The 26,124-nt window shown below is 47.7% G+C and overlaps 2 protein-coding genes across 6 annotated transcripts; one reads left to right on the forward strand and one right to left on the reverse strand.

The window, feature by feature from the left end:
• Nucleotides 1–24,085, forward strand: TRAF3IP3 (TRAF3 interacting protein 3). Of its 5 annotated transcripts, none has more exons than XM_080824375.1 (16): nt 1–262; nt 3,839–4,242; nt 5,933–6,077; nt 6,220–6,283; nt 6,560–6,584; nt 6,850–6,879; nt 6,973–7,068; nt 14,472–14,543; nt 16,751–16,891; nt 17,015–17,152; nt 18,309–18,444; nt 18,958–19,020; nt 20,642–20,701; nt 21,713–21,912; nt 22,666–22,779; nt 23,832–24,085. In XM_080824375.1, the coding sequence occupies exons 2-16, from the start codon at nt 3,898–3,900 to the stop codon at nt 23,922–23,924; spliced, it is 1,722 nt and encodes a 573-aa protein (XP_080680501.1). In that variant the 5' UTR covers nt 1–262; nt 3,839–3,897; the 3' UTR covers nt 23,925–24,085. The 5 variants fall into 5 exon arrangements, with proteins under 5 accessions (XP_080680501.1, XP_080680502.1, XP_080680503.1 ...); XM_080824376.1 differs by having other exon boundaries at nt 21,776–21,912; XM_080824377.1 differs by having other exon boundaries at nt 21,776–21,912; nt 22,666–22,817; nt 23,034–24,078.
• Nucleotides 24,086–24,534: 449 nt separating this feature from the next.
• On the reverse strand, nt 24,535–25,384 carry LOC308355839 (UPF0739 protein C1orf74 homolog; the record flags this gene model as incomplete). Its single annotated transcript, XM_080824384.1, has 1 exon — nt 24,535–25,384. The coding sequence occupies one exon, from the start codon at nt 25,382–25,384 to the stop codon at nt 24,593–24,595; it is 792 nt and encodes a 263-aa protein (XP_080680510.1). The 3' UTR covers nt 24,535–24,592.
• Nucleotides 25,385–26,124: the final 740 nt, after the last annotated feature.

Below are 26,124 nucleotides of genomic sequence, written 5' to 3' on the forward strand. Positions count from 1 at the left end.
ACTCAGATTGTGCCCAAGAGCAAGAGAGAGGAACTGGGGTGAGCAAGCACTGTGGCTTTGTCTGTTTCCTGTTTCAGCAAAGGCTGCTGTGCGAAAAGAAAGACCGTACTAACAAGGGAAACGCTAAGGGGGCCCGGAGCCATGGATTGAGAGCTTGCACTTCACTCAGCTGCTGTCCTGCCCCATCTGAGACCAGAGCCACAATCTGCCCAGGAGCTGGAATGCTCTCCTGAGCTGTTTGGTTTGGAGCCTGGGACCCAAGGTAACTGAGAAGGAGGATGCTTTTGTGTCCAGGTTGGGGACCTCTGACTCTGGGGCGGGGAAAATGATCCGTCATCCAAGCTTCCCTAGGCTCAAGGGGGAGACACAGAAGCAGATGAGTTGGTTTGAGAGTGTTGGGGGTGGGGTAAGCAGGAAAGCGTCCTGCGATGGTTCCGGGAGGCACCAGCCCGGGCCCAGGGATACAGCTTTGAACGCTCGTCGGCTCTGTCCGTTAGATTGGATTAGGAGTGAGTCAAAATGACTTGGGGTCCCAGTTTGCCAGTGATGGGCATGAATTAAATGACCTTTTATGGTTGTCTTCAAAGCAGGAATCCCTAAAACAACACGCTGCCTTTCCGCGGCTTCTGTGCAGGCCCTTGTCTCCTAAGCTCACACTGGGAGCCGTGCCCTGGGCAGCCAGACCTATGCAGGAAGCCCCTCACTGCACACACAGACAGGAAGTAGGAGCAGACTTGGAAAGGCGGCGACAAACCACTGTCAGGTGAGGGCAGCACCCTGACCTCTCTCTGTGGCAGGACGCCCTGAGCCTGTATCACCTCCTCTCCAAGTTCCACATGGGCCCTGTCATGCTGCCAGATGCCAGAAAGCCTGGGCAGCAGCCCAGTGACCTTTCTTTGAACCACACAGGGACCAGTTCCCTTTTTGTCCGCAGCCCATCCCTGTCACTCAGCCATCCCACATGGCTTCTTGTGTTTAAGCAAATCAGAACAGTCAAGACATCCCTGAAAGCTGGATGGGATTCCACTCAGCTGTGTGCACCTAATCCTATGGGGGTGGGGGTGGGGGTAGGGGTGGGGGTGTCTGGGAATGCTCCGTTCTGTAAGGAGCCATTTGTACTGCGAGTCTCTGCCTGGGTAGCTGGTCCCGGGGTCTGCCCCTCAGGCCACCCCACGTGTCCACGAACTGGTGCACTGGTGTCCGAGACCTGGCAGAGTCTGGAGAGACCCCATCTCAGGCTCCGGCTCCTCCCCCACAGCCCTTTCCTCCCCACGGCAGGCAGGTAGGAGGATTCTCCATAATCACTGGCTTTGCCTCCCCTACAAAGCCCTCGGATTCCCTGGAGCCAAATAGGGAGGGGACCTAGTGGCCCACGTTTTCATGGTGGGAAGCAGATGGGCTGGACACGGGTTCTTCACCCCACCTCTTCTTTGCTTTTCTGTGCGGCCTAATTGAGATGGCAGCTGTGCCCAGATCACAGAGAAGTCCCTTTTCCTTGTGACCCACACCCAGAGATCGGATGAACCAGAGCCGTAAATATGATTTCAACCCGAGACCACATCCCCTCCATGTGTAAACAGCACCCCTTCAAAGAGAAGAGAGTGGGGGACAGAGGAATGAGGCATTCTTGATCCTGGAGTGCTAGTCTAGCTAGAGGCCTCGGTCTTACAGCACCAAGTCTTTAAGAGCCAAGATCAGCAAGACCGGGGTAATAACAATCCTACTTCAGTATTGTAAAAACCTAACGTTTATTGTGTGTTATGTGCCAGATGCTCGATGGGCATTTTTTTTTCTTTAATTCTTACAAGCTTACAAGGGAGGTTGTGGTCCTATTTTATAGATGAAAAAACTAAGACTAAGAGATGGTTAATAGCTTGTCCAAAACCACAGAGGTAGTAGGAGAGCCAGGATATGAACCCACACAGCCAGGAGCCAGGGCTCTCAGCTGCCCCCATCTAAGGCAGAATAGCCAGGGGCTGTGGCTTAAGCTACTACAAGGTAGATTCTGGATGTGGAGCTCACCTGTACACAATCATTCAGTCATTCACAACTCGATACCAAAGGGCCTTTTGGATCTTGTTCTGTTTTTAAATAACAGAAGTGGCAGGTGGGAAGTCAGGGAACTCTACAGGGTAGGAATGAGGAGAAGAGCCTAAAGAAAGGGGAGAGCTCCCCAGGGTTGGGATGAGAGGAAAGCACAGACAACTTCACAATTCTGCCTGGGGCCTGCACTGCCCAAGACCAGAGCGATGCCCCTCCAAGTCTCAAGAGTCAGGCATTTGGGAGAATGCCTGGCTTGACCTTATAAGACCCTCTCCTGGAGTGAGACCGCCTCACCCATGAATGACCCCAGGGAATGAGTGGTATGATCAGAGAGAAAGAATCCTTCAGAGAATTCTGGACTGAGCCAGATGGGTAGCAAGGTTCCAATGAAAGGACAGAGAGGCTGCTACCTGTTGAGTCTGTTTGGCTTATAAATAAACTCAAGCGGCCAGAGCTGGAGATTGCCTGCTGGCCAGTGAAGCTGAGATGCCCTCTCTGACCTATCCAGGAACTGGGTTCCCCGACTGGTGGGTGATGACATTGTGGGACAGAGAAGAGAAGCAGAAGCTGGAAGGGGGAGTCCCTCTTCCTTCGTCATCCACTGGGCTTGACTCCAGTGATCAGTGGAAGCAGGGCACAGAATTTCCTGCGCTCAGAATCTGGCTCAGCCAGGTCCAGCCCCAACTCAGCCAAGCTACCAGAGGGCTCTAGGAGAAGAAACAAATGTGCAGAAGGCAGGTGACAGAGAGTGGGAAAGAGAGAGAAGAGCACAGAGAAGAAAGAAGAGGCAGTAAGTATGGCTTCTACACCAAGCCTGGTTCCCTGGGGACTTGGGGTGACTGTTTTCATTTGCTTCATTTCTGTTTATAATAGCCTTATTGAGGTATCATTTGCATGGTTGCTGGTTTTGATGGCACGATCTCTGTTTGGTCTAAGGAGAGCAGACAGGGCAGCATACTTAGCCCTAACAGAGAGGAGATTCTAAAACATGGAAACTTCAGCTTGGAGAGTTACTGAGCTGGAAGCTCTGAAATGTTTTGGTCAACGCTGGGCAGTGGGCAGGTACTCAGCCAATACTAGTTTGAGTTGATGTGCTCCAGGTCAGAGCCCAGTCCTGGGCCAGGAGTGGGTACCAACAGACCAATGTCAGGACTCCATGACTAGAGGAGTTAGTGTGAGGTTTCCCTCCTAAACCACACCCAAGACTAGACTTGGAAGCTAGTTATTAAGGGCTAAGAAGATAGCAGTGGGTTGTGGTCACAGGACGGGCCTCAATTTGGGGGGCCTGGCTACCTCTCCAGGCCTTGAGAAGAGTCACTCATCTATTTTAGCATCAGCTTGGGCCAAGAGAGCGTAAAGATGCTGGCTTTCCTTCTAGACCGGAGAACAGGAAGCCAGTTTACCTGGTTCTCTAGAAGTCTCTGGAAAATGAACACATCCCTATCTGCCATCCAAATTTCATCAATTGCTATGTCAATTTTCATCAATTATTTCTCAGGTTCCCCTGACTCAGAGGCAGTGTGAGGTCAAGGAAGGTCAAGGAAGAAGTGGTAGCCGAAGAGATCTTTCTGCTTTGCAGAGGGGGAAACATAGGCAAGAGGAAAGCAAAAGTTACAGGTGCCAGGTACAGCCTGGACCCAGGAGTCCTGCCTCCCAGTTCAACACCATCACCTTGTCAGTTTTCAACCCACATGCAGGGGGAGGCTATGCTATTTCTGCCCCGGTCCAGGGAGACAGTCATTTTTCTGCCCATCTCCTGACCCCTCCCCTTCTCCTCCCTCTTGGCATTTGGCAGACCCGGGCAGCTATTCCAGGAACTGGAAGCCAAGCACAACAGGTGCTCAGGAGGTCATCATGATCAGCCCGGACCCCAGGCCTTCCCCTCGTTTGGCCCGGTGGGCTGAGAGCTACGAGGCCAAGTGTGAGCGCCGGCAGGAGACCCGTGAGAGCCGCCGCTGCCGCCCCAATGTGACCACTTGCCGCCAGGTGGGGAAGGCACTGAGGCTCCAGCAAAGAGAGCAGCTCCAGAGAGCACGACAACAGGAGTTCTTCAGGAGGAGGAACTTGGAGGTGGAGGAGAAAGGCAAGGCCCGGAGCCCCAGGGCCAAGGAGCGAGGTCCCTCCAGGAGGCCAGGCCAGCCAACTGACGTCAAAGAACCCTTGTCTTGGGCCCACAGGATCTCGTCCCCCCGGCAGCAGGTGGGTCATGTCAGGGAACACGCTGCTCTGGACAGGGGCATAGGTACTATGGCACGTGGGTGGGCTCAGACTCACTGAAAAGCAAATTTAAATTAGGTTCCTGCTTCCTCAGTAATAGAGTCACCTCCCTGAGCCACTTAGACTCATTCAGGGACTTTCGTTGTTTGGGTTTTTGTTTGTTTGTTCAGCTATTTTTTTGTTTTGTACTTGCCTCTTTTTCTTCCTTTAAGAAGAAAAAAAGTGTAAGCAGCGCCATTGCTGACTCCTAGTTATCTGTTCAAATTTAGGCGGTCTATACATATACCATTCAACAAATATTTACAGAGTGCTTACTGTATGCCAGGTACACAGGCCCATCTTCTTGATGCCCCCTCTCAGGAACACACGCACGCACACGCACCACGCGCACACACACACACACACACCCCTGTCCTCTCTTCTTCTGTGAGGCTGTTGCACCCACCTACCTTTTCCCTTCCACTTGGACATTCCATTTGTACTAAATTCATTCAACGAAAGCTTCATCTGGCCCAGTAAGCTTTCCCTGGCTTCCTCAGGCCACTTCTCCTCTCTGTGGTCCTTATGAGGTTATAAATCCTCTAAGATTGTGTAATAATACTTCAAGAACCCATCGTCTGGCCAGGGAAGGAGCAGTGCTGGCAGAAATCAGGGTCTGCTGAGGCGATCTAAGCCAGCCAGCCATCTGTGTCCTCTATCCGTGTTGTGTGCCTGTTGATGGCAGGGACGGGTCCGCTGTATTCCCTGGAAGTACCTGGCCTAGTTCCATACCCAGACTAGAAGTTCAGTCAGGGCTTCTTAACTAATGGATCTGTCATCCACAACAGAAGGTCCTGTTCTGAAAAACGATCCTTGAGCCTGATTGTGAAATAAAACCAACTGTGGAGTTTCTACAGCAAGAAGGGTTCTGTTCTTTTTTTGCTCGCTTTTTGTTTAAAAAAAAATTTTTTTTAAGAAGAAAAAGAACAAAACACACGTAACTAAAGAACTTCACCTAAGCCTATCAGTTACTGAAGTTTTACTGCGGTGGAGTCAGTCTGCATGACTGGCCACCATAGGCATTCCTTAGCCTTTTGGTGTTGTTACAACCATAGAATTTTTAAGTGTATATGTAGAAGATATTTAAAAAGAGTGGACTAGATGGTGACAACTGCTACTATACCCCTACTCTACACATCCCTACTCTACCTGCTCTTCACAAAAACCTCAGCAGTATTCCAGCCATCCCTGAGAGGAAGGAAGCCACCTCTTGAATATGGAAGGGAACTCAGAGACCGCCTACATCATGTAGATTCATTACACGGACAGGAGACTGAGACCTGGTAGAAAGGGCAGGGTCTGACCCCAGACACCCTCACTCTCAGACCAGTTCTCTCTCCACATCACTGAAGGCAGTGTAAGTGGCTGAAATCAAACAAAGTAGACAGGGATTCCAAAGAAAGTAAGGAGAGTCAAGCCCTGCTCCCCCTTTGCCTGGCCTGGGAAGGACAATTCCCACCAGCCAGGATGAGAGCGGGCAGGAGCAGGGACAACTTAGTAGTTTTCAAGGTTTGAATGGGTTGCTTTGGTTTCCTAGACCGGAAATTGATCACGTGTTCATCTCTCCGCAGTTAGCTGGAGAATCATGCTCTAGGAGGCTCTAGGCTTTCAGCATCCCCCACTTGCTTTCCAGGTGTCAGACACCAGCTCTGAGATCTTTCCAACCCAGCGACACGCTCCCTCAGGCACCTGGAGGGATCTATCTGACTGCCCCTCCCAGGCCAGGGACTTTTCACCGAAGGACTCTCCCACCAAAAAACCACCCCAGCACCATCGCGGTAAGAGCAGAGCCTCCCTCACTCACTGGGGCCTGCAGAGAATCTTGCCACAGCAGGCTCAGTTTGCTGACGGTGGACAGCCCCTGTCCCTTCCCACTTCCTTCTCCATGGCTTCTGAATCACCTTATCTTCTATCGCTCAGGCACTCAGACAAAGGCCGAAGCAGCCCAGCCAACAATTAAGAATGATGCCAGTCAGCAAACCAAGTGAGTACCTTCTCCATTCTTGCCCCCAGCTTCCTTACACACCACCCATTCCTCTCATCTACGCTTTGTTGAAACCCTCACCACCACTGCCACCCGCTCCCCCATGTGGAGAAGGAGCACAGTGAACTTCCATGTCCTCCTTAATTGGGAGAAAGGAAGACCTGCCCCACCCTGTTGGCTCTCAGAAGGGATTGGAGAAGGAATCTACCCACCTTTCCCCATGGGCTTGTTTCTCTGATCCATTGTCATTTCTGTTTTCATTTCTTCTCTTCTCAGTTACGGAGTTGCGGTTCTGGATAAGGTAAGAAAATCCTCACTTTGAAGGGTTGACTCAGATGGTATCTCAGCTCCTCCAAGATCTGACATTCTGCAATTCCATGGTAAACACAGCTAGGATGAAGGGGCACCTTCTTCCTGGACAAGCACAGACATGGGGACCTGGAAGGACTCTGTCTGAGCCAAGGAACAACATTTACCTGACACAAATCAGTCCTGGCTCTGGTTCTGTGTTCCAGGATTTCAGAGGATGTAGAATCTTCTAGAATACCCTTTTTCTTTCTCTCTAGGAAATCATCCAGCTTTCTGAGTACCTCAAAGTAAGTAACATGTGAGCTCTCCCCTCAGCTCCTTCCCCATCTACTTCCTCCTCCTCCAGGTTAATGTCCCTTCTTGTGTATTTTGCCCCTCAGGAGGCCTTACAAAGGGAGCTGGTTCTAAAACAGAAAATGGTGATTCTCCAAGACCTACTCTCCACTCTGATAAGGGCCTCTGACAGCTCTTGGAAGGTAAGGGAATGAAATCTTTATTTGAACAAAGCTCGTGAGTTTCTGTTCCTTTTTCCATATGATCCCAGCAAGGGAAGAGGTTTTCTCACTACTGAAGAGGTGAGGTGGGAGGCGCTAAGAGCTAGAGGTCAGACATGTCACAGCAACTATATGGGAGAGCTCAGTTAAATCCACAGTCGTGAGCTGGGGTCACGCTACTCCACACCCAGGGAAGACCCAGAACCAAAAATGGCAAGAATTCCCATGGCTCAATTTGTTGGGAGAAAAGAAGGAAGATGCCCATATATTTGCTATTACTGATTGTGGTAAATGTTAACTTCTTTTTTTGTACGGGATTCACTCCAATATTAACTGTGAGCTACCGTGTACCTACTAATCAGCTTAGACATCAAGGTCAAAGTGAGAAGCGATTTTAGAGATCATGTAGTCTAAGCTTTCTTCTTTCACCAATGAGGAAACTGTGTGTCAGAGAGGTCAAGTGACTTGCCTAAAGTCACACTGCTAGCTAGAGGCAGAACTGGAACTAAAATTGAGACCTCCTTAATTTAGTCCATTCATTCAACAAATATTCATAGATCGTGTTCTCTTTACTGAGCACTGGAAATCATGAGATTAATTAGTCAGGGTCCCTGCTTTTAGAGAGCTGTGGTTTTGGCAGGGAAACAGATGCCTAAACAATGCAGAGATATGAGAAATGAAATAAGAGAAATGTTTTTGGGATATAAGAGTACACAGGAAGGAAGGAATGACTCCAGAGAAGAGGAGAACCAAGGAAATATTTATAGTTACATTAAGTATTTTCCAGACTAACGTGGAAGCAGGAACTACATTCTAGGCTGGGGATACGACACAAGCAAAGACCTAGAGGCGTGCTATAGTCTAATGCGATGGGTTTCCTACTTTTTAATCTCAAGACTGCTTTATACTCTTTAAAAAGTTTACTAAAAACCCCAAAGAATTTTTTATATTTACCCTATTAGGATTTACCATATGAGAAATGAAAACAGGAATCTTAAAATGTATATAAATTTTAAAATAACAACAATAAACCCATTACACGTGAACTTAATTTATGTATTTTTATGAAAATGAGTATCTTTTTCCAAAAAAGAGTGAGGGGTGTAGCACTGTTTTACACTTTGGCAAATCTTTTTAAAGTCTGAAAAGAAGACTGCTCAATTCTCCTATTTCCATCCGTTGTAATACACTGTTTTGATTGACGGGTATGAAGGAAAATCCAGACTCACACAGATACATAGTTGAAAAGGGAAGAACCTCACCGAACCTGTGAAAGGGTCTCAGGGGCTCCCAGGGGTCCTCGGACCCCACAGTGAAACCCTCTAGACTATGCTATTTCGGGAGCTACGCCACTAGAGCAAAGAGCAGGGCAGACAAAGAGAAAGCACAACCTCACAGGCCTCCATGAACACCTAACCCTCCAGCACAGAGGACTTGTCTTTAGACAGAGAGATGGGCTGGGAGAGTGTGGATCAAAACCAAGAAGTTGACAGTGATGTAAAAGAGACTTCCTCAGTTCAGGCCTCCTTCCTCACATGTCATTGTACCGGGATTTAGTGTCTATGCTCAAGGCTCCTGATTGTCAAGGAAGTCGTTGTCATGGGCAGAGCAGGAGCCTGGGACAGACAGCTGTGCATGCCAGGTGGTTTCCGGTGCTGAACTAATTTGAGATCATCACACTCATCTATTCAGCAGGCATTTGATAAGTTTCAACTGTGTGCTGAGCCCCATGCTACAGGGACCAAAAGAAGTAGGGTTCTTGCTCTTGAGGAGCTCACCTATCAACCAGGAAGAGAGAGACGTGTAGTAAATAATCTGAATGCAGCTTATGATAAAGCTGTAACAGTGGTTTTGTTAGGTCCCCCAATAATGGGTACCCCAAGAATGGGTCCGTGATTAAAGGAGTGAGACTTATACAAAGCGAAAGTCAAGCAAAGCTTTATTTTGTGCCAATCATCAAGAATCAGACCGAACTTTTGGGGATGCACCTCTTACAAGAGAGGGCGACCCCTCTCTGCTTTCCAGACTAACTTTTATAGAGCAAAGGCCATGTGGTTGGGCCTGGCCACACACAGGTGGCCAATGAGATTGCAATACACAAAGAAAGCTGCACAGTCATGCTAGGTCACACACGGGTGGCCAATTAAATTACAATTCACCCGAGCAGACATTTGAACCAGCCTATCACCTTGTTCAGAATTGGTGCCCAAAAGGTGCCCAAAGGGCGGGGCCCATACTCCTTGGTAGCTAGGAGACAGTATGCGCCCCCACTGATTGAATACCTCCACCTGGCCTGACCCACCCTTGTACCTGAGCTTGGTTACCTGGAGCTGGTTTCCGGGATACGTAAATCCCCTGGGGGAAGGGGAGCAGGGTCAATTTAGGTTTTACTGCCTAAACCACAAAATGGCAGTTCAACCGGGGTGGGGCCGCTCTGGCTGAATAGGCCCTTACAGTTTCTAAAATAGGATGCAGAGGAAAGAGAAGGAAACAATTATTCTGCCTGAAGTGGAACAGGGTAGGCTCCAAAGGAAAGGGACCATTTGAGCTGAGTCTGGAAGGATGCGTCATTTACTGGTTACAGCAGTACAAATGATAATGGGGAAGAAAAAATCAGAAAGAAAAGGGTGTTTATGATAAAGGAATCAGAATGATTATAGGCCTCTGTGTAACAAAGTGGCTGAAATGAAGGGATGAAGGCAGAGGAGTTCCAAAGGTAAGACCAGGAGGGGCTTCAGACAGGTCTCTGGAATTATGAAGCTTTTCTGTTGGACAGGGGATCTCAAACTTAAATAACGTAGAGACTCCCTCCTAAACGAAAGGCATATGTATCACAGATCTAGGAGAACACATGCCAACCCCAGTCTGAGAAACTGCTCCAGGCAACCGGCAGGGGAGCAACGGGAGGACTCAGTATATGGGTTAAAGTCGAATACTGAGCAACATTTGGCCATCCTCCCAAGGAGCTCAGTCAATAGCTGGGGAGCTGTGCTCACTTGGGCAATATACACGCTAAAAAGTCGCGGAAGTAAGTCGAAAACGATCGGATCTGTGTTTTGGAAGTATCTCTGACAACAATGGGGACCGTGGCTCTGGGTGGGTGTGGAAGTGGCCAAAGCTGCGGTGACATCCCAGGTAAGCCACACTCAGAGCTCGAGTCGTGGCAAGCTTGGCGGGAATGGGAGACATTTCCAAGGTCACCTCTGGAGCAGTTTCACTCCACAACGGGCACGCGAGCAGAAGTTCCTCTGGTTGTGGTTTTCTCCCACCCCTCCCTATACGCACCCTTCTATTCTTCCTCCTCCCCACCAACCCCCTAGCTTCCTGTTTTTCACAAAAATAGTCAGTTAAGAGCTCTTGCTTCCCCCAAAACAAAATAATCCAACCCTCCACCCCTGCCATGGAAGCCCCAACTGCTGCTGAAGGACAAGCCCAGACTATAGTATTGGGAAAACTAACTGGAAGAATATGACCAAAACAGGGACTGACATTCAGCCCAGTTCAGGCCTTTATTTTTTCCATTTGGCCCCTGTGATTTGACTCTAACTTCACATGCAGAGAAGCTCACCACAAACTCTGAGAGAACCCCAAGAACGAGCTCCCTGCATTGCCTCCACCTCAAAGCTGATTCTGGGGCTGCTGAAGGTGATGGGGCCTGGGGCACTGCTGAGACTTCAGAGCTGGGTCCACCCTTCAGAGCAGACACAATTCGGGCAGTAGAGAAAGCAAGCTGGCAGTGTTGGGCAATACAAAACAGGAGCAGGGCACACTGGGGTTTTAAGTTCTGCAAAGTGGAAACGAGATCTTGAGATGACAGCACCGCGGGGGATTGGCTGGGAGCCCTAAGCAACCCCTGCTAGAGCAGAGATGAGCTGTGGGCTGGCGCTTCTGCGGTGAGGTGGTGGTGTTTCTGGAGAACAGATCAGAGGCTGGGGAAAGCCAAGCAGAAGCAGGAGCTGAAGACCTCAGACCAGCACCAGGTGTGTATGGCCTCCATCTTGCTCCCTTTTCCAACCAGGGGTACTGTGCTCTCTGAGCCCTGGGCTCCCTGGTGGGGGGGGGGGGCGATTGCCCAGAAAACATCCACAGTAGGCCTGTAAAGAGTGCTTCTTCCCACATACTGTACCACTGGGCTTGATGGGGCGGGAGCATGTGTGGCAGGGGGACTGAGGCTCAGACCAGGAAACTGCATGCCCCATTTGCAACAACTTGGCTACAGCTTTCTTCCCTGCCTCAGGGAGCCTGGGAAGGTTGAGCTGTGGATAAGAGATTTTTTTTTCCAAGCCCCAGACTTGGGTGGTCCTTCATCCCCACTGAAGGGGCTCTCCTCAACTGTCTTCTATTGCACCGTGAATGGAAAAGTAATCTGGGGTATGTCTAAAATACAGAAACAGTTGGGAGAGGCAAAATGTTGGATTAAAACCATAGTAAGGAAGGAGAGAGGAGCTACCCCAAAAGGGTAGGAGACAGGGGGAAAATGTAAGGATATTGCTTTGGGCTTGTCTGTTTTCTTCTCAAACTACAGCAAGATAAACCTTAAACTCAGTGGGTTTGATTACATTCTGCCGTAGCCAGGAGTTTAGGCACAAGGAAAATGCAGAGATCTGAACCAGGAAATGGGGGTGCAGAAGGAGCTGATTTCAGGACCGGTGGATTGATAGTGAACAGGTCACTCAGGGAAATACAGGCCTTTTACCAATTAGTCCAAAGCCCAGAACAATGAAAGTCTTTGTCCATCTCTTTTATCTGTCCCAAAGCCCTGTGGCTCCTGGAGATGCCAAATCCTGGACTCTCAGCTCTCACACGAGACATTATGAAAAACATTAATAGCAGGAGGCACTTTGAAAAATTATTTTTGGCAAAGCTTTTTGCTTTTGCAAAGCCCAGCTGAGTAATACAGGAAGCAGAAAGGGTGGGGGCGCCCCCTGGCTCCCAGGGCTAGAAGAATCAGCCAAACAAGATCAAAACAGGAGCTGTGAGATACCACTTCCTGCCTCCCCCAGGTGCCCTGAAACTCACTGATGGGGACAGACCTCAAAACAGAGGCCCCTCCTCTGCACGCAGGTCACTGTAGACCAGAAACATCACGAGGGTTCCAAACACCCAAGTTGCCTGACTGAGGGGATGTGGCAGATCACGCTTGGAGAGAAATGTAGTTTGTAAACCTCACAAGTGTCTCACAGGGTCTGGTTGGAAAGAGCCAGAGAAGAGGATATGAAAATCAGAGTTCCTGCTAGAGACCCACAGCCTTTCCTCGGGGAAACCGGTTCTCTCATCAATGGCACCCTCCTCTCTCCCCAAACCCCTCATACAGATAACCTTAAGTCAGACTCAGAGATGGAAGAACAAAACTCTGCCCTTGAAGAAAGGGAGACAACTACTGGTGGAGGAAAGAACAAAGCAGCAAGGAGATTGTTAGCCACTCAGCAGAAAGACTGAAAAACTGAGAAACAGATAAGGCTCTTCCAGCCTGCCTTTCTCTACCCTCATCCTTGAGATTAGCATCTCTCTTGGGAAGTCCAAAATGGCATTAAGCCGACCCTACTTATGAATGAATACCTAGAACATGGCTTTTTGGGAAGCCCCTCTACCACTACCACCACCACTCCCCACATACACACACCCTGTCTTGATATCTCTCCTCCATTTCCTGCTTTCTTAAAGAATTTCTTGGGATGCCTGGATGGCTTAGTTGGTTGAGCGGCTGCCTTCGGCTCAGGTCATGATCCTAGGGTCCAGAGATCCAGTCTCACATCTGGCTCCTTGCTTAGCGGAGAACCTGCTTCTCCTTCTGTCTGCTCTGCCTGCTGTTCCCCCGGCTTGTGCACTCTCTCTCTCTGACAAATAAAGAAATAAATTCTTTAAAAAAAAGAAAAAAAATTCTCATCTTTTTTTTTTAAGATTTTTATTTATTTATTTGACAGAGATCACAAGTAGGCAGAGAGGCAGGCAGAGACAGAGAGGAGGAAGCAGGCTCCTTGCTGAGCAGAGAGCCCGATGTGGGGCTCAATCCCAGGACCCTGGGATCATGACCTGAGCCGAAGGCAGAGGCTTTAACCCACTGAGCCAACCAGGCGCCCCTTCTCATCTTTTTTTTAAAAAGATATTTTTTTATTTATTTGAGAGAGAGCATGAGTGGGGGGGGGGGCAGGAAGAAGGGGAGGAGCCGAGAGAGAAGCAGACTTCCAGCTGAGCAAGGAGCCCTATGGAAGGCTTGATCCCAGGACCCCGAGATCATGACCTGAACCATAGGCAGGTGCTCAACCAACTGAGCCACCCAGACCCACAGCTCTCATCTTGAGCCCAGTGTGTGTGTGTGTTGGGGGAAGGAGGGTAGCTATTTGTTAGGGCTGCTTTAACAGAATATCACAGCCTGGGTGGCTTAACCAACAAAAATTTATTTTCTCACAATTCTGGAAGCTAAAAGTCTAAAATCAAGGCGTTGACAGGGTTGGTTTCTCATGAGGCCTCTCTCCTTGGCTTGCATATGGCTATCTTCTCCTGTGTCTTCACATGGTGTTCTGTTCTCTTCTTATGAGGACAGCAGGCATATTGGATTAGAGCCCACCCTAATGACCTCATTTAACTTAAGTATCTTTTTTTTTAAGAGAGAGAAAGAGAAAAAGGGGGGGGGGGAGGGAGAGACAGAGAGAGAGAGAGAAAGAGAGAGAGAATCTCAAGCCGACTCCATGCTGAGCAGGGAGCCTGATATGGGGCTTGATCCTACAACCCCACGATCATGACCTGAGCCAAAATCAAGAGCTGGACACTCAATAGACTGAGCCACCAGGTGTCCCTTAACTTAGTTATCTCTTTAAAGACCTTATTTCCAAATACAGTCACATTCTGAGGTGCTGGGTGTTAAGATGTTAACATATAAACTTGGGGGGAAGCTAGTGGAGGGGGCAGACACAATTCAGCCCATGACAGGGGTAAAGAAGGGAATATGAAGACTCCTTTAGTCTTATTGGCCTATACTTTAGAAGTAAAGGTCCATGTATAAAACTAAGAGGAGATGAGGAATATAGAAGTACCTAGACAGACAAGGGAGAGAGATAAGGAGGAACGAAAAAGAGAGCTTAGCTTTCCCTCAAGTGAATTCCTACTATGATATCCTGAACCACTGGATAGAGAACCTCAAGGTACAGAGAGAACTTGGGGCCAGTCCAATTCTTCCCTCTCCTATTTCCGAGAAAGAGGGAATGATCCTCTTCTAGTCAAACATCCTTTGTCATCTTTCCTCCTCCCTACATCCTGAAAGAGTTCAATTTCACAAACATTGCTTGAGCACAGACCACGTTCTAGGCAGTAAGCTGGAAAAACAGAAGAAAACTCTGCATGTCCTATTTTGGCCCAAACTCATTAACTCATCCCCTTTGCTCCAGGGCCAGCTTAACGAAGACAAATTGAAGGGCAAACTGAGATCTTTAGAAAACCAGCTGTACACCTGTACCCAGGTAAGCTTTCTTAAGACATTTCCAGCCCAGGAATTTAGAATTAAAGGAGAATGCTTGAACCTCGATCCTACTCTCTGGAAATGACACCTGATAGAGCTGAAAGTACCCATTCCTACTCACTCGGTTCTGGCTTTGCCATTTTCACTTTGGTCCCCAACCCACCTCTTCTCCCTTTTTCCTACTGTTCTTCCCTTTGCACCCTGAGAAGCAACCCCAGCAGCAAGGACTCTGCCAGCTCCAGGGGAATCTTAGGAACACCTGGAACTGTAGGCCGAGGCCCTGGTAAAGATGCTCATCACCCAGATAGACCTTCATAGGTCCCAATCTTTGAACAGACAAACTGGATATTGTAACAAAGTCTTTTACAAAATGATTTCCATTTCGTGGGCAACTTCAGTCTAGCAGCAGTCCCTGGGAGAAAGTAAAAGGCCACGACTCTTGGCTTTTCTATGGCATTGTTATCCATCTTCAGTAAACTCTTGATTGGCCTGATCTTGGATTACAAGAGATAGAAAGAAATCAGCCTTCACACTGGAGAAGTGATCGACTTCTGACAAGTGGCGAGATGTCAGATAAAAGAATGAGGTGGCGCATGTGGAGTTAGGGAGAGAAGATGGACCTGGCTGCACATGTGGGGTCTTGTAGGGGAACAGAATTTATATACAGGTTTGCTGATCCACAACTTTTAGTTTTTTCAGTATGGCCTGTTTTGTCAGACTCTTAGGAACTATATGATGCCGACCATGCTTATAAAATACCGACATATAATCCAGAATGCCAGGCTCTTCATTTTCAATGGTCAGGGCGGTAAAGCTGGCCAGCATGGGTAAGTCCACTAACTGGGATATACCTATGTATGACCTCCTGGATCCTGCTTCTGATGAAAATTCCAAGAACCTAAGACCCACTCATATGTAGATCCAAATTTTCAGATGATTCCAAAGATAAATGGAAATGATTTCATAGTGATCGTGAGGTCTGTACCATCTAGACTACTGTTTATTCAGTGGGATAACCTAGAGTTGACAGTAAAAGCTGTCTGCCTTCCCAAGAATCACAGGGCAAAAAGATGAAAGGGCTAGGGAAGGGAAGACCCTAAGTGAATATACAAGGCTGCTCTTTTCTTAACTCCTGAAGACAAGATAATTTTTTAATGCAAATATATGAATTTAAAAACATTGAGAGTACTGGAGCTACAAAGATAAAAGAGAAAAAAAAAAGTATGCTCTCTACCCTGAAGGAGTTTACAATCCCATAAGGGACACAAATGAGTCAACAGAGTGGGAAGATAGAGACTTACAGAGGATACTATGTGAACACTAAGAAAAGCTACCTAATCCATAATGAGTCGGGGGTGATTGGTCAAGATTTATCAGAATTTACATGATCCTTGGACGGAGTCTTGAGCATGAGTAGAATTTAACCAGGTGGAAAGGGTAGGTGAGGATGCTCTAGGCGGAAGCTACATGGACAAAGGCCAAAGGCCAAAATGCACAGTGCTTAGGGAATCTGCAAACAGTTCAGTTTGGGTGGAAGTAGCATAGAATCAAAGTCTGGGCTTTCAAGTAGGAGCCATGCCAAGGAATTTGGACCTGATCCTTAGTCACTGAGAGATTTAAAAAGGAAGTGACGTGATCAGATTTACATTTCAGAAAGTACCCTCTAGCTTCAAGGCTTGAAGATAGAGAAAATATTGCATCAATCCATATAATAGTGTTACCAGAGTTTGAACTAAGGAAGTGCCAGGAATTATGGAGAAGACACAGATATGAGGTGTTAAAGAGGTTGATTTGACAATGTTCCATGAGCAACTGATTGGTGGGAGAAAGTGAGAGAAATCAAGGATGACTCCCTGGTCTCAGGCTTGGGAGACTGAGTGGGTAATGATGCTGGTCACCGAGATAGGCAGCCCAGGAGAAAGGAGCAGGTTGAGAAAGATTATTTTGATTTGGAAATACTGAATTTGAAATGCTCTTGGAAGACCTGGGGAGGCCCAACATGCCTAGAGCACCGTGTTAACCCCACTTACCTCCCTCATCACCTGGGACCCTCTCCCTGCCCACCTCAAGCCCAGAAGGAGGTCCACCAGGTTACTGGTATCTCTGCTCTGGGGGCCAGAAGCAAATTCTTTTCCTTTCTGTATCCCAGCTAAGGGATTGGCACATAGAAGTTCAATATGTGTTTGTTGAATTGCATGAAATTTACAGAAATACCCTCCTTGGGGAATGAAAAAGGTGTTATTGGAGATGGAAGACCAGAAAAACAACTATGAGCAGAAGGCCAAGGAGTCACTGCAGAAGGTGCTGGAGGAGAAAATGAGCGTGGAGCAGCAACTGCAGAGCACGCAGGTGCAGGGATGCTGTGTACTCTTTGGGGCTGGGACCCCGGGTGGCTCTGGGCAGCATGGGAGCCAGCTGCACAACTCCCTGGAACCCCCAAGGCACCCTCCTCTTGTCTGACCACCCCCTCAGCGGTCCCTGGCTCTGGCCGAGCAGAAGTGTGAAGAGTGGAGGAGCCAGTATGAAGTTCTGAAGGAGGACTGGAGGAACCTGGGGGCCCAGCACAGAGAGCTGGAGAGCCAACTCCACGTGCTCCAGTCCAAACTGCAGGTACCAGGCCCTGTGCTGGGCACATGGGGAGAGAAAAGGCAGGGCTTATGGGACGAGGGGCAGTGACAGCAGGGAGGACGGAAGCTGCTGCTGGGATCGGGGTTCTCAAGGCAGCCTGACAGCATCTGGCTTTCAGTTCCCCACTCACTGCCCACTTTGAATCTGACTCACTGTTTGGGTCCTGGAATCTAATTGTGAGTTCAGCAAGGATGTTTCATGCAAATGAACTAAGTGTTCCCCGAACGATACCATCCATGCGCAAAGGGCTAGACTGGAATATTCATCAGCCTACTGTCATACTCCAACCCACTCTCTGCACCCCAAGCCAGCAGAGCATTCAGCTCAGATATGTCCACTACTGGCACAGAACAAGCCTCACGAACTTACTCAGAGGTTGAGGATTGATTAACATCCTGCCAGTGTCATTTTTAAGCAATTACAGTAGACCCTTGGCATTCTCAAGGGTTCCATCGTTTCCAACGGGTGTTGCCTGGCCAAAGTCAACTGATCTCCTAAGCCTCAGTTTCCCCATCTCCAAAAGGAGGCAAATAGTAGTACCTATGTCATAGGATTGTTGTGGGATTGAGGTAATCCATTACAAAGCACACAGCACAATGCCTGGCACAGGCCTCCATCGCATAGTAGCTATTTCTCTTCATAGATTTTACTTACTTGGTTTGAAATTTTGAGGACCCACATCAAAAATTTACCTTTATCATTTTCCTGAAGCAGGAACCCGAGTAGCCAAATTAATAAGCCAAAGCGTGTGTCTTATCAAAGCTGTGAACCCAGCTGGCCAGTACACTATTTGCCATATCTCTCATGAAGGCCTTTTTCTTTTGAACCTTAATTTTTTCAGAAAAATGACCCTACCAAAAGAAAAAAAAAATGACAGTGTTAGAATAAGAAGTAAAGACAATGTGAAGATACCTAAAAAAGCGATTATTTGGGCCTGACTCAAATGAGTCCCTTGTGAAATATCAAAAATCTAATGCATGAGGAATAGAGCAGATGGAAGAAACAAAGAATCCCAAATGTTTCCATTTCCCTGGTAATCCTCTGTCTCTAAAATTCCAGTCTTCCTCTTCCATGGGATTTGTTTCCAATCTCTGCCCCAGCACTGACCTGCCTATGTGTTGGGCCCCCCTCCTTACAGGGAGCAGACAGTAGAGACCTACAGATGAACCAGGCTCTGCGACTTCTGGAAAATGAGCACCAGGAACTGCAGGCCAAGATTGAACACCTTCAAGGGGACAGAGATCTGTACAGCTCGGATACCCTGCACCTACAAGGTACTCTTCTCCTCGGAGGCCTCTAGGAAGATGGGTGGAGGAGAAGGTGATTTCATTTTACCTCGAGGGAAAGGCAGGGCTGTTTTAATCATCCCAGCCTGAAGATTTGTGCTGTGCTAGCGGGTCTGGTAGTATCAGCCTGCTCTTCCAGCCAGCGCCTCTGAGCGAGGTCACAGCACTCCCATTTCAGTCACATGTGGCAAGGCTGCATTTCTGATTTGGAAGGGGAAGGTCAGTTGAAACGCAAGGCATACTGAAGGCGTCCCACCCTAGCCTCTGCGTCAGCATAGACGACGAAATCATGGGCAGATACAACTCTTGATTCAACCTGATGTTGTTGGGGCCGATGACATCCCAGAAACTCAGGATCTGGTTTCCTCTCCAGAACTAGGGCATGTAGAAAAGAGAGGACTTCCACTTAGCACACATCAGTGGCTACGACTAACTCCCCTCCTCAGGTGTCAGGTTAAGTCTCAGGTTCATCTATTTCGATTTGCATTATTTCACTTTCAGATCAACTGAAGAGGTCAGAGGAGGAGAAACTCGCCCTGGTGGCCCAAGTACAGCAGCTGCAGAGTAAGTTCCCCTTCCAGATTCTCAGAGTAGCACAGCTGGCCCTTTCTGGTGTTCCTGGCGCTCCTGCCCCACAAGAGGCATCCAAAGGAGGGGTCTGGGGCCCGGTCTTTGACGTATCTTCCACCTCTGTGCGTTTTCGGACCTTCTTGAAAAGTGAGGTCATTTACGCAGCTCTTCACAAGTTAATGTTAGCCTGTCTTTTTTTCTTTTCTACTTTCCTCCTTCTGTGCCAAAGACAACCACCCAAATTTCCCCCAGATTTTCAGATTTTAAAAAACGCTCAGTTTTCTAAGGCAGTTATTTTATATACTGACATTTATTACGTACATGAGTGTGTCCTATAGACATCTGTCGTTAGGAATGGTTAAGAAAATCAGCTCACACTACAGATGCCTCAGTCCACTTCAAAACGACCTGTTGGGGCCAAAGAGGAAAAGGGAGAAAAAAAAAAAATGTAGGCAATGGCTGAAAAGCTGGAGAACCCGATTCAATTAATAGCTCTGCTGGCTTCCCACCACCTTAACCTGCCACCCCAAGAGAAGTTTCGTGCAATGCATATTAAGAGTAAGGCAGCCACAAGCAGATGCCGAGCACCTATAGGGCAGGAGCTGAATGCGCAAGGAGTCAATTCAAAATCATGCCCTTATTTATTCCCCTACCAAGTGCCAGGCACTTTACGTGTACACACTGAGGATACAGTGCTGAACAGAACAAACACAGCTCTTTCCCTAAATGAAGCTTACAATAAGGTATGGAGCTTCCATGAACAATTAAGTTTGTGTCAGGTAGTAATAGCTGCCATGGAGAAAAATAAAGCAGGTTAAAGGGAAAACAATTGCTATTTCATACAGGGTCATCTGGGGAAGTCTTTCTTCTAAAGTGACTTAAAGGTAAAGACATGATAGGAAGAGATAAAAGGATGATGTATTCATTGCCAAAATACCACACACTGGGTGACTTAGAAAACAGTAATTTATTTTTTTCTGGAGGCTACAAGTCCAAGGTCAAGGTGTTGGCAGGGCTGATTCCTTCTGAGGATATGTTCCAGGCCACTTTCTTTGGCTTGTAGATGGCTTTCTTCTCCCTATGTTTCTTCAGATATCTTCTATCTAGTTGTGTTGAAATTTCCCCCCCCTTTTTTTAAGATTTTATTTATTTATTTGTGAGACAGAGAGAGAGCGAGCGCGTGCGAGCACAGGCAGACAGAGTGGCAGGCAGAGGCAGAGGGAGAAGCAGGCTCCCCGCCGAGCAAGGAGCCCAGTGTGGGACTCGATCCCAGAACACTGGGATCATGACCTGAGCCGAAGGCAGCAGCCCAACCAACTCAGCCACCCAGGCATCCCCAAATTTCCCCTCCTTGTAAGCACATAGTTGTATGAGATCAGGGCCCACTCTAACATCCTAAAATACTTGATTACCTCTGTAAAGAACCTTTCTCCAAATAAGGTCACATTTTAAGGCACTAGGGGTTAGGACTGCCTATGAATTGGGGGGAGGAGCACAATTCAACCAATAACAGACAGGAACATCTTAAATAATGAAGGTTTGAAGCAAAGTTCTGAAAAGACACTGTTTGCAGTAGATACGCTAGTACAGACAAGTTCCTTGTGTTTTTCCACAGGTTTGCTCCAGAATCAATCCTTACAGCTTCAAGAACAGGAGAAACTCTTAACAAAGAAAGGTCAGCAAATTTACTTCCACAAATTCTAAGCTAGTGGTCTTTCTTGCCTGCCTAGAGGCAGGGGATGGACTACAGGACCTCTTGGAGTCCCATGCAGTTCTAGAAGTCTATTAGGTCAGGGATCTAGGGGAGCTTTTTCAGGACTGATGATTGACTTTGAGAACACTTTAATCAGTTAGCCTCCTATCCTGAGAGGTATATAAACTGTGAAAAGAATTTCTACTCTGAAAACATACATCTGTGTTGAACATTTCAATAAATTGATTTTGAACACAGGATTTAATGTCAATTTTTACACTGGACTTTCCAAGTCACATCCAACTCCACAAGCCCACACCGTGCTGCATTCAATAACCACGTCACTCTTAGCACTCAAAAGTCTGCTGCCTTAGCTCCCTGAAAAGAATTCATCATGTATGGGGGGCCAGAGGGGGCAAATTCCTCACTTACGCACTCCATGTGGTCTTTTGTTTTCTCATCACAATCACCATGTAAAAGGCAGAAATTATGATACCCATAGAATGGGTAAGAAAATGAAAGTCTACGGTCATAAGAATTAAGGACACAGCTGAGACAACAATCCAGAATTTTTGACTCCTAGTGCAGTGCTCTCTTCACCAAAACTAAGACTGCCACGTGGCTCAGAAGCCATCTTTAACCACAGGAAGATGAAGTCTAGGATAGGACAGCCATTCTCATGACTGAAATGAGGCTAGAAGGGAGAAGGGGTTAGTTATACTGAAGCGTCCAGCAAACCTACTAGAAATATCACAAAAGAAAATGGATTAATAAGTACTCTCTGGAAGTATCTGCCATTAAACAGGGCTAGGGATACAAAGAAAAGTAAGATGCCAACCTTCCCCTCAAGGGGCTCAAATTCCAGCTCTGTGTCAAGACTGAGCAGGGTCCCAATGGGAGGAAGTAAGAAAATTCTACTCTATGCTGTCTCATCAGGGACAGGTCCTCCCTTGTTCCCTCTCCTCCCTTCCCCTCACTCCAGGGTTGTCTCAGTGACAGGACCCTGCCTCAGAGGTGTGGACCTCACCATCACTGAGAATCTGGCTGCTTTTTTAGATCAGGCTTTGCCTGTGTGGAGTCCAAAGCCCTCCCATAATGAAGTGGAACCTGAGGGTACAGGGAAGGAGAAAGAATGGGATTTCAGAGACCAGCTGCAAAAGAAGACTTTGCAGCTCCAGGCCAAGGAAAAGGAGGTGAGACGGTGACCTCAAGATAGTGAGGGAATTATCCCACAATGGTAGGGAGAACTGCTGGGAGGCAGCCAGAGAGCAAAGATTTTGAAGTTTACATAGTGACTGGATGCCAGCAGGTATTCATTTGCCTTTATAAAATGTCTTTGCTTTTGGGCTAATCTGTCAATCTTTTCCATTCTTCATTTATACCAACTGCCATTCCAGATTTTATTAAATAATTACTTTTGTAAAGTCAACCTAAACTCAAACACATTTAATAAAACATATTAACCCCTCACACTTTGTCCTAGAGTTATCTTAAAACTTTAATAGTGTGTCTTTTAAATAACAAAACCCTTTCCATCTACGTACTTGGAAACATACATATCCCCAGAAGCATTCACATGCAACTCAACTAGGTCCTAGGGAAAATGTTTGTACTGAGATCACTCCCAGGTCTTTTGTGCTACAACAACTTCATTTTCTGGTGCCCCCATTTACAAAGCACTTGCACACACACAATCACATGGGAGCACTGACATGTATAATACGTAATATTATAATATGCATTATAATCATTTAAACACATTCCGGAAAAACTAGGTGATACAGTCAAAACCCAAACTGTAATCTCCGAGAAAAGCTGGGACGGGAGGATGGTGGTAAAAATTCCAAACGAATGAGGGGGTGAGTCACACGGGGCCCTCTCCCCGACCTGGGCTCTGTCCCAGAAGGAACTGGTGGTGATGACGTTGGTGGTGTTCTCCCCTGCAGTGCAAAGAACTGCATTCGGAGTTAGACAACCTCAGTGACGAGTATCTCTCCTGCCTGCGTAAGCTGCAGCACTGTCGAGAAGAGCTGAACCAGAGCCAACAGCTGCCTCCCAGAGTAAGAGGGTCTATCCTCCCAGATCGCCCTGGATGTTGGTGGGATGGTTCCTTCTTTTTTTTTTTTTTTTTTTTAATTTTTTATTTATTTGTTAGAGAGAGAGCGAGCGAGCACAGGCAGACAGAGTGGTAGGCAGAGGCAGAGGGAGAAGCAGGCTCCCCGCGGAGCAAGGAGCCCGATGTGGGACTCGATCCCAGGACGCTGGGATCATGACCTGAGCCGAAGGCAGCTGCTTAACCAACTGAGCCACCCAGGCGTCCCGGATGGTTCCTTCTTTAGCCAAATCCTGCAGATAAAGTTTATCAGCCCGTGCCAACATCTGGCCAGCCTGTTCCATTCAACTTGGTTTACATACTTGATGGTATATGAAGTGTCAGCAAACACTGGCTCATGCATCCAAGCCTAATTTTCATGGAATTCTTGAGCCTGAGGGGAAGACTTACTATTAGCTAAAGTATGAAGTGGTGTTCTTTTAGCTTATTATGAGCTAGTGGTAAGAGTGAGGAGAGCAAAAGTACCACGGAATACGCACAGAGCATAATATAATTTTGCTGAATTATGTCCCACCCTTGACTATTCTTTTTTTTTTTTTAAGATTTTATTTATTTATTTGACAGACAGAGATCACAAGCAGGCAGAGAGGCAGGCAGAGAGAGGAAAGGAAGCAGGCTCCCCACAGAGCAGAAAGCCTGATGTGGGGCTCGATCCCAGGACCCTGGGATCATGACCTGAGCCAAAGGCAGAGGCTTTAACCCACTGAGCCACCCAGGCGCCCCTTTCCTTAACTATTCTTATCAGTATCTAAGTATCTGGCTCTTGCTGGGTACAGTTCCCTGAGCCACTGATCCTGGATTAGGGGCCAGTGACCAGCAGTAAAGTGGTTTTATCCCAAAGGATGTGACCAAGTGAGAGACAGTGATACAAAAAGCTTTTTCTCCTCTACTGACCCAAGGTTTTCCACTGGGCTAGGATGGGAAGAAGAAAGATTATTTTTGCCTGTACCTTCTCCAACAACCCATGGCCTCTTTCTCTCCCCCACTCCCTCCTAACAGAGGCAATGTGGCCGATGGCTCTCGATGCTGATGGTAATGATTGCTATAGCACTGGCAGTGTTCCTGGCCAAGAAGGACACCCTGATGATCTGAATCACTCGTGACCACTGCTTCGGTGAAAAACTGAAGCAAGAAACTCAATAAAAAACTCAGAAGGTTGATATACTTTGAAGTGTACATTTTCCCACCTGAGATTTCTGACTTTGTTATTATTTTTTTAACCTCTTGTAAAATAAACACTTCATCTAATAGTCTCTGTTCCTCAGAACTCTTAGTTTACTCCGGAATGACAATTCACACCACAAATATAAGACATTTGAACATCCTCGTCTGTCCTCCCTAGTCCAATTCAGTTGGTGGTATATAAACATGTGGTAAAACCCGCCTAGTCCTCTACTTTCTGGCAGACACCACCCACGAGGGCAGGTGTATTTATAGTTACCACACAAGAACATACACTTGTCCTCCACCGCCCTTCTCCACAATCTCTCTTCTTCAATCTCCTACCCAGTGGAAAAATCAGCAGATATCTCAGCAAAGTCAAGAGGACTCCTTAGTACAGAAATGGCAAATGTACAACCAATGCCACCACCACTAATTCCATGCCCACTGCGATGTGGACAACTGATTATAGCGCGCACACACACACACACCCCCGCCCCCGGTGTTTTCAAGATGCTCTGAATTGGTACTTGAGATGCCATCCTTCAGCTAGAGCTGATTATTCACTGAGTACCTTCTGCATGAGAGAAGAGTTAAAGTCAGAGAGCCACTGCTGGCAGCGTGACTATCTCAGAGGAGATGCTCAGGTCAGCAAAGTCATTCTGAGTCCTACATCGAGTTCTAAGGTCCTTCTCCCAAGTATTTAGAATCTCCCTCAGGGCTGGGAACAACCTTTCTGGGACACTAAAGGAATAGAGCAAGACGGGGGGATGACCAGGAAGCCATGAGATCCGGGCAGTGAACACCCGTAGTGGGGTCAGGGCTAAGCAGTTGTTGTCTCCCTGGTTCAGACGAAAGGTATACGGAACAGGATAGCCCAGGAGGATCCCAAACACAGTACAGAGATTCCAGTCTGAGGAATGAAGTCTGCTACGGGAGACTGCCAGGGATAGGTCCCTCAGCAGCCCTTGCAAATGCGCGATGATCTCAGCCATTAGGGCCTTCAAATTCTGAAGCTGGTCCAGGGAGCAAATAGAAGGGTGAGGTTGGGAGCTGGAAACATCCACAAAGGCTATGGTACCAAGCAGCACCCGCTCCAAGTGCTGACATACGTGCTCAGGACTGACAATCAAGCTGTTTTCTCCAATCTCGAGGATGTGAAGTCCCCGGGTCAGGAAGCCCAGGCCCTGCAGTTCCTCCAGATAGCTCTGGAGCTCTGATGGCCCTGCACAACTGCAATCATAGAGCAGAGCTGGCTTCAGTCCCCGGGCCACAGCCAGCACCTCTCCAGCTAGGTGAAGGCAGATAGCTCGGGGTGGGCACCGTCTCTTTCCCATGCCCAAGGTCTGCTGAGCAGCTGCCACCAGCATCTGAGGACTCGGTGCTGACATGGAATCTGGAAGCAACAGCAAGCATGGCCTCCTTACCTAGCTACAGTTCCCTCCCCTGGGCCGCAGCTCTGAGCTCCAGGCACTTGAGGAAGGGCCTAAAAACAAAGCAGTAGCAGGGGATTATTAACACCAGCCAATGACATACCAGGAAACCTGCCAACAGTCTTCCCCTAAGTTTTACAGCCTCTTCCAAACATCTTTTTGTCCCTCCCTCTGCTTTGAAATGCTAACCCAGATCACAGAAGATGGGATCGCCAATGCTGCCTCATTTCTATGGTTGACTAAGTCTCCCTTAGTCTCAAATTCATGTGTCTTTCACGCCTTATGGCTACGTTGACATTCTCTCTGAATTCTTCTAAATTTTACCTGTTGTAAACTACTTTCTCGGATTCAAACCTTAAAGAAATCGGGGAAGAGTAGTGCCAGGGCTGTCTTCGGCAAAATTCCGGGGACTAACCCTAAAACTGCCCTTCTGAGGCAGAATTCTGGGTTCCACACGCCCTCTTTCCCCTGCCAACTTCCCCTTATCTTCCCGCCAACAGCTGTAAGAAAAGCGATCCGATTAATATACACTAGAATATGGACTTACAACCACTGCACCCTGGGACGCAGAAGTAGTAAATAAAGTCTTATAACTGCAGAAGGGTTATACTTTTGCCGGCCCCGCCTTCCCCTTCTGGCCGTCATCTACGGACCTTCGGAAGACGGGCTCACTCCAGTCCCCACACGCAGTACTGAAC

This window comes from Martes martes (assembly GCF_963455335.1).
Source record: "Martes martes genome assembly, chromosome: 15".
Lineage (NCBI taxonomy): Eukaryota > Metazoa > Chordata > Mammalia > Carnivora > Mustelidae > Martes > Martes martes.

Bases quoted from the DNA above. Each gene is read 5' to 3' on its own strand.
- TRAF3IP3 (XM_080824374.1), top strand. From the start codon at position 2,767: ATGTGCAGAAGGCAGGTGACAGAGAGTGGGAAAGAGAGAGAAGAGCAC. The intron at 7,069-14,471 runs GTAAGGGAATGA...CCTTTGCTCCAG, and splicing joins CCTCTGACAGCTCTTGGAAG to GGCCAGCTTAACGAAGACAA. The intron at 22,780-23,831 runs GTAAGAGGGTCT...CCCTCCTAACAG, and splicing joins GCCAACAGCTGCCTCCCAGA to AGGCAATGTGGCCGATGGCT.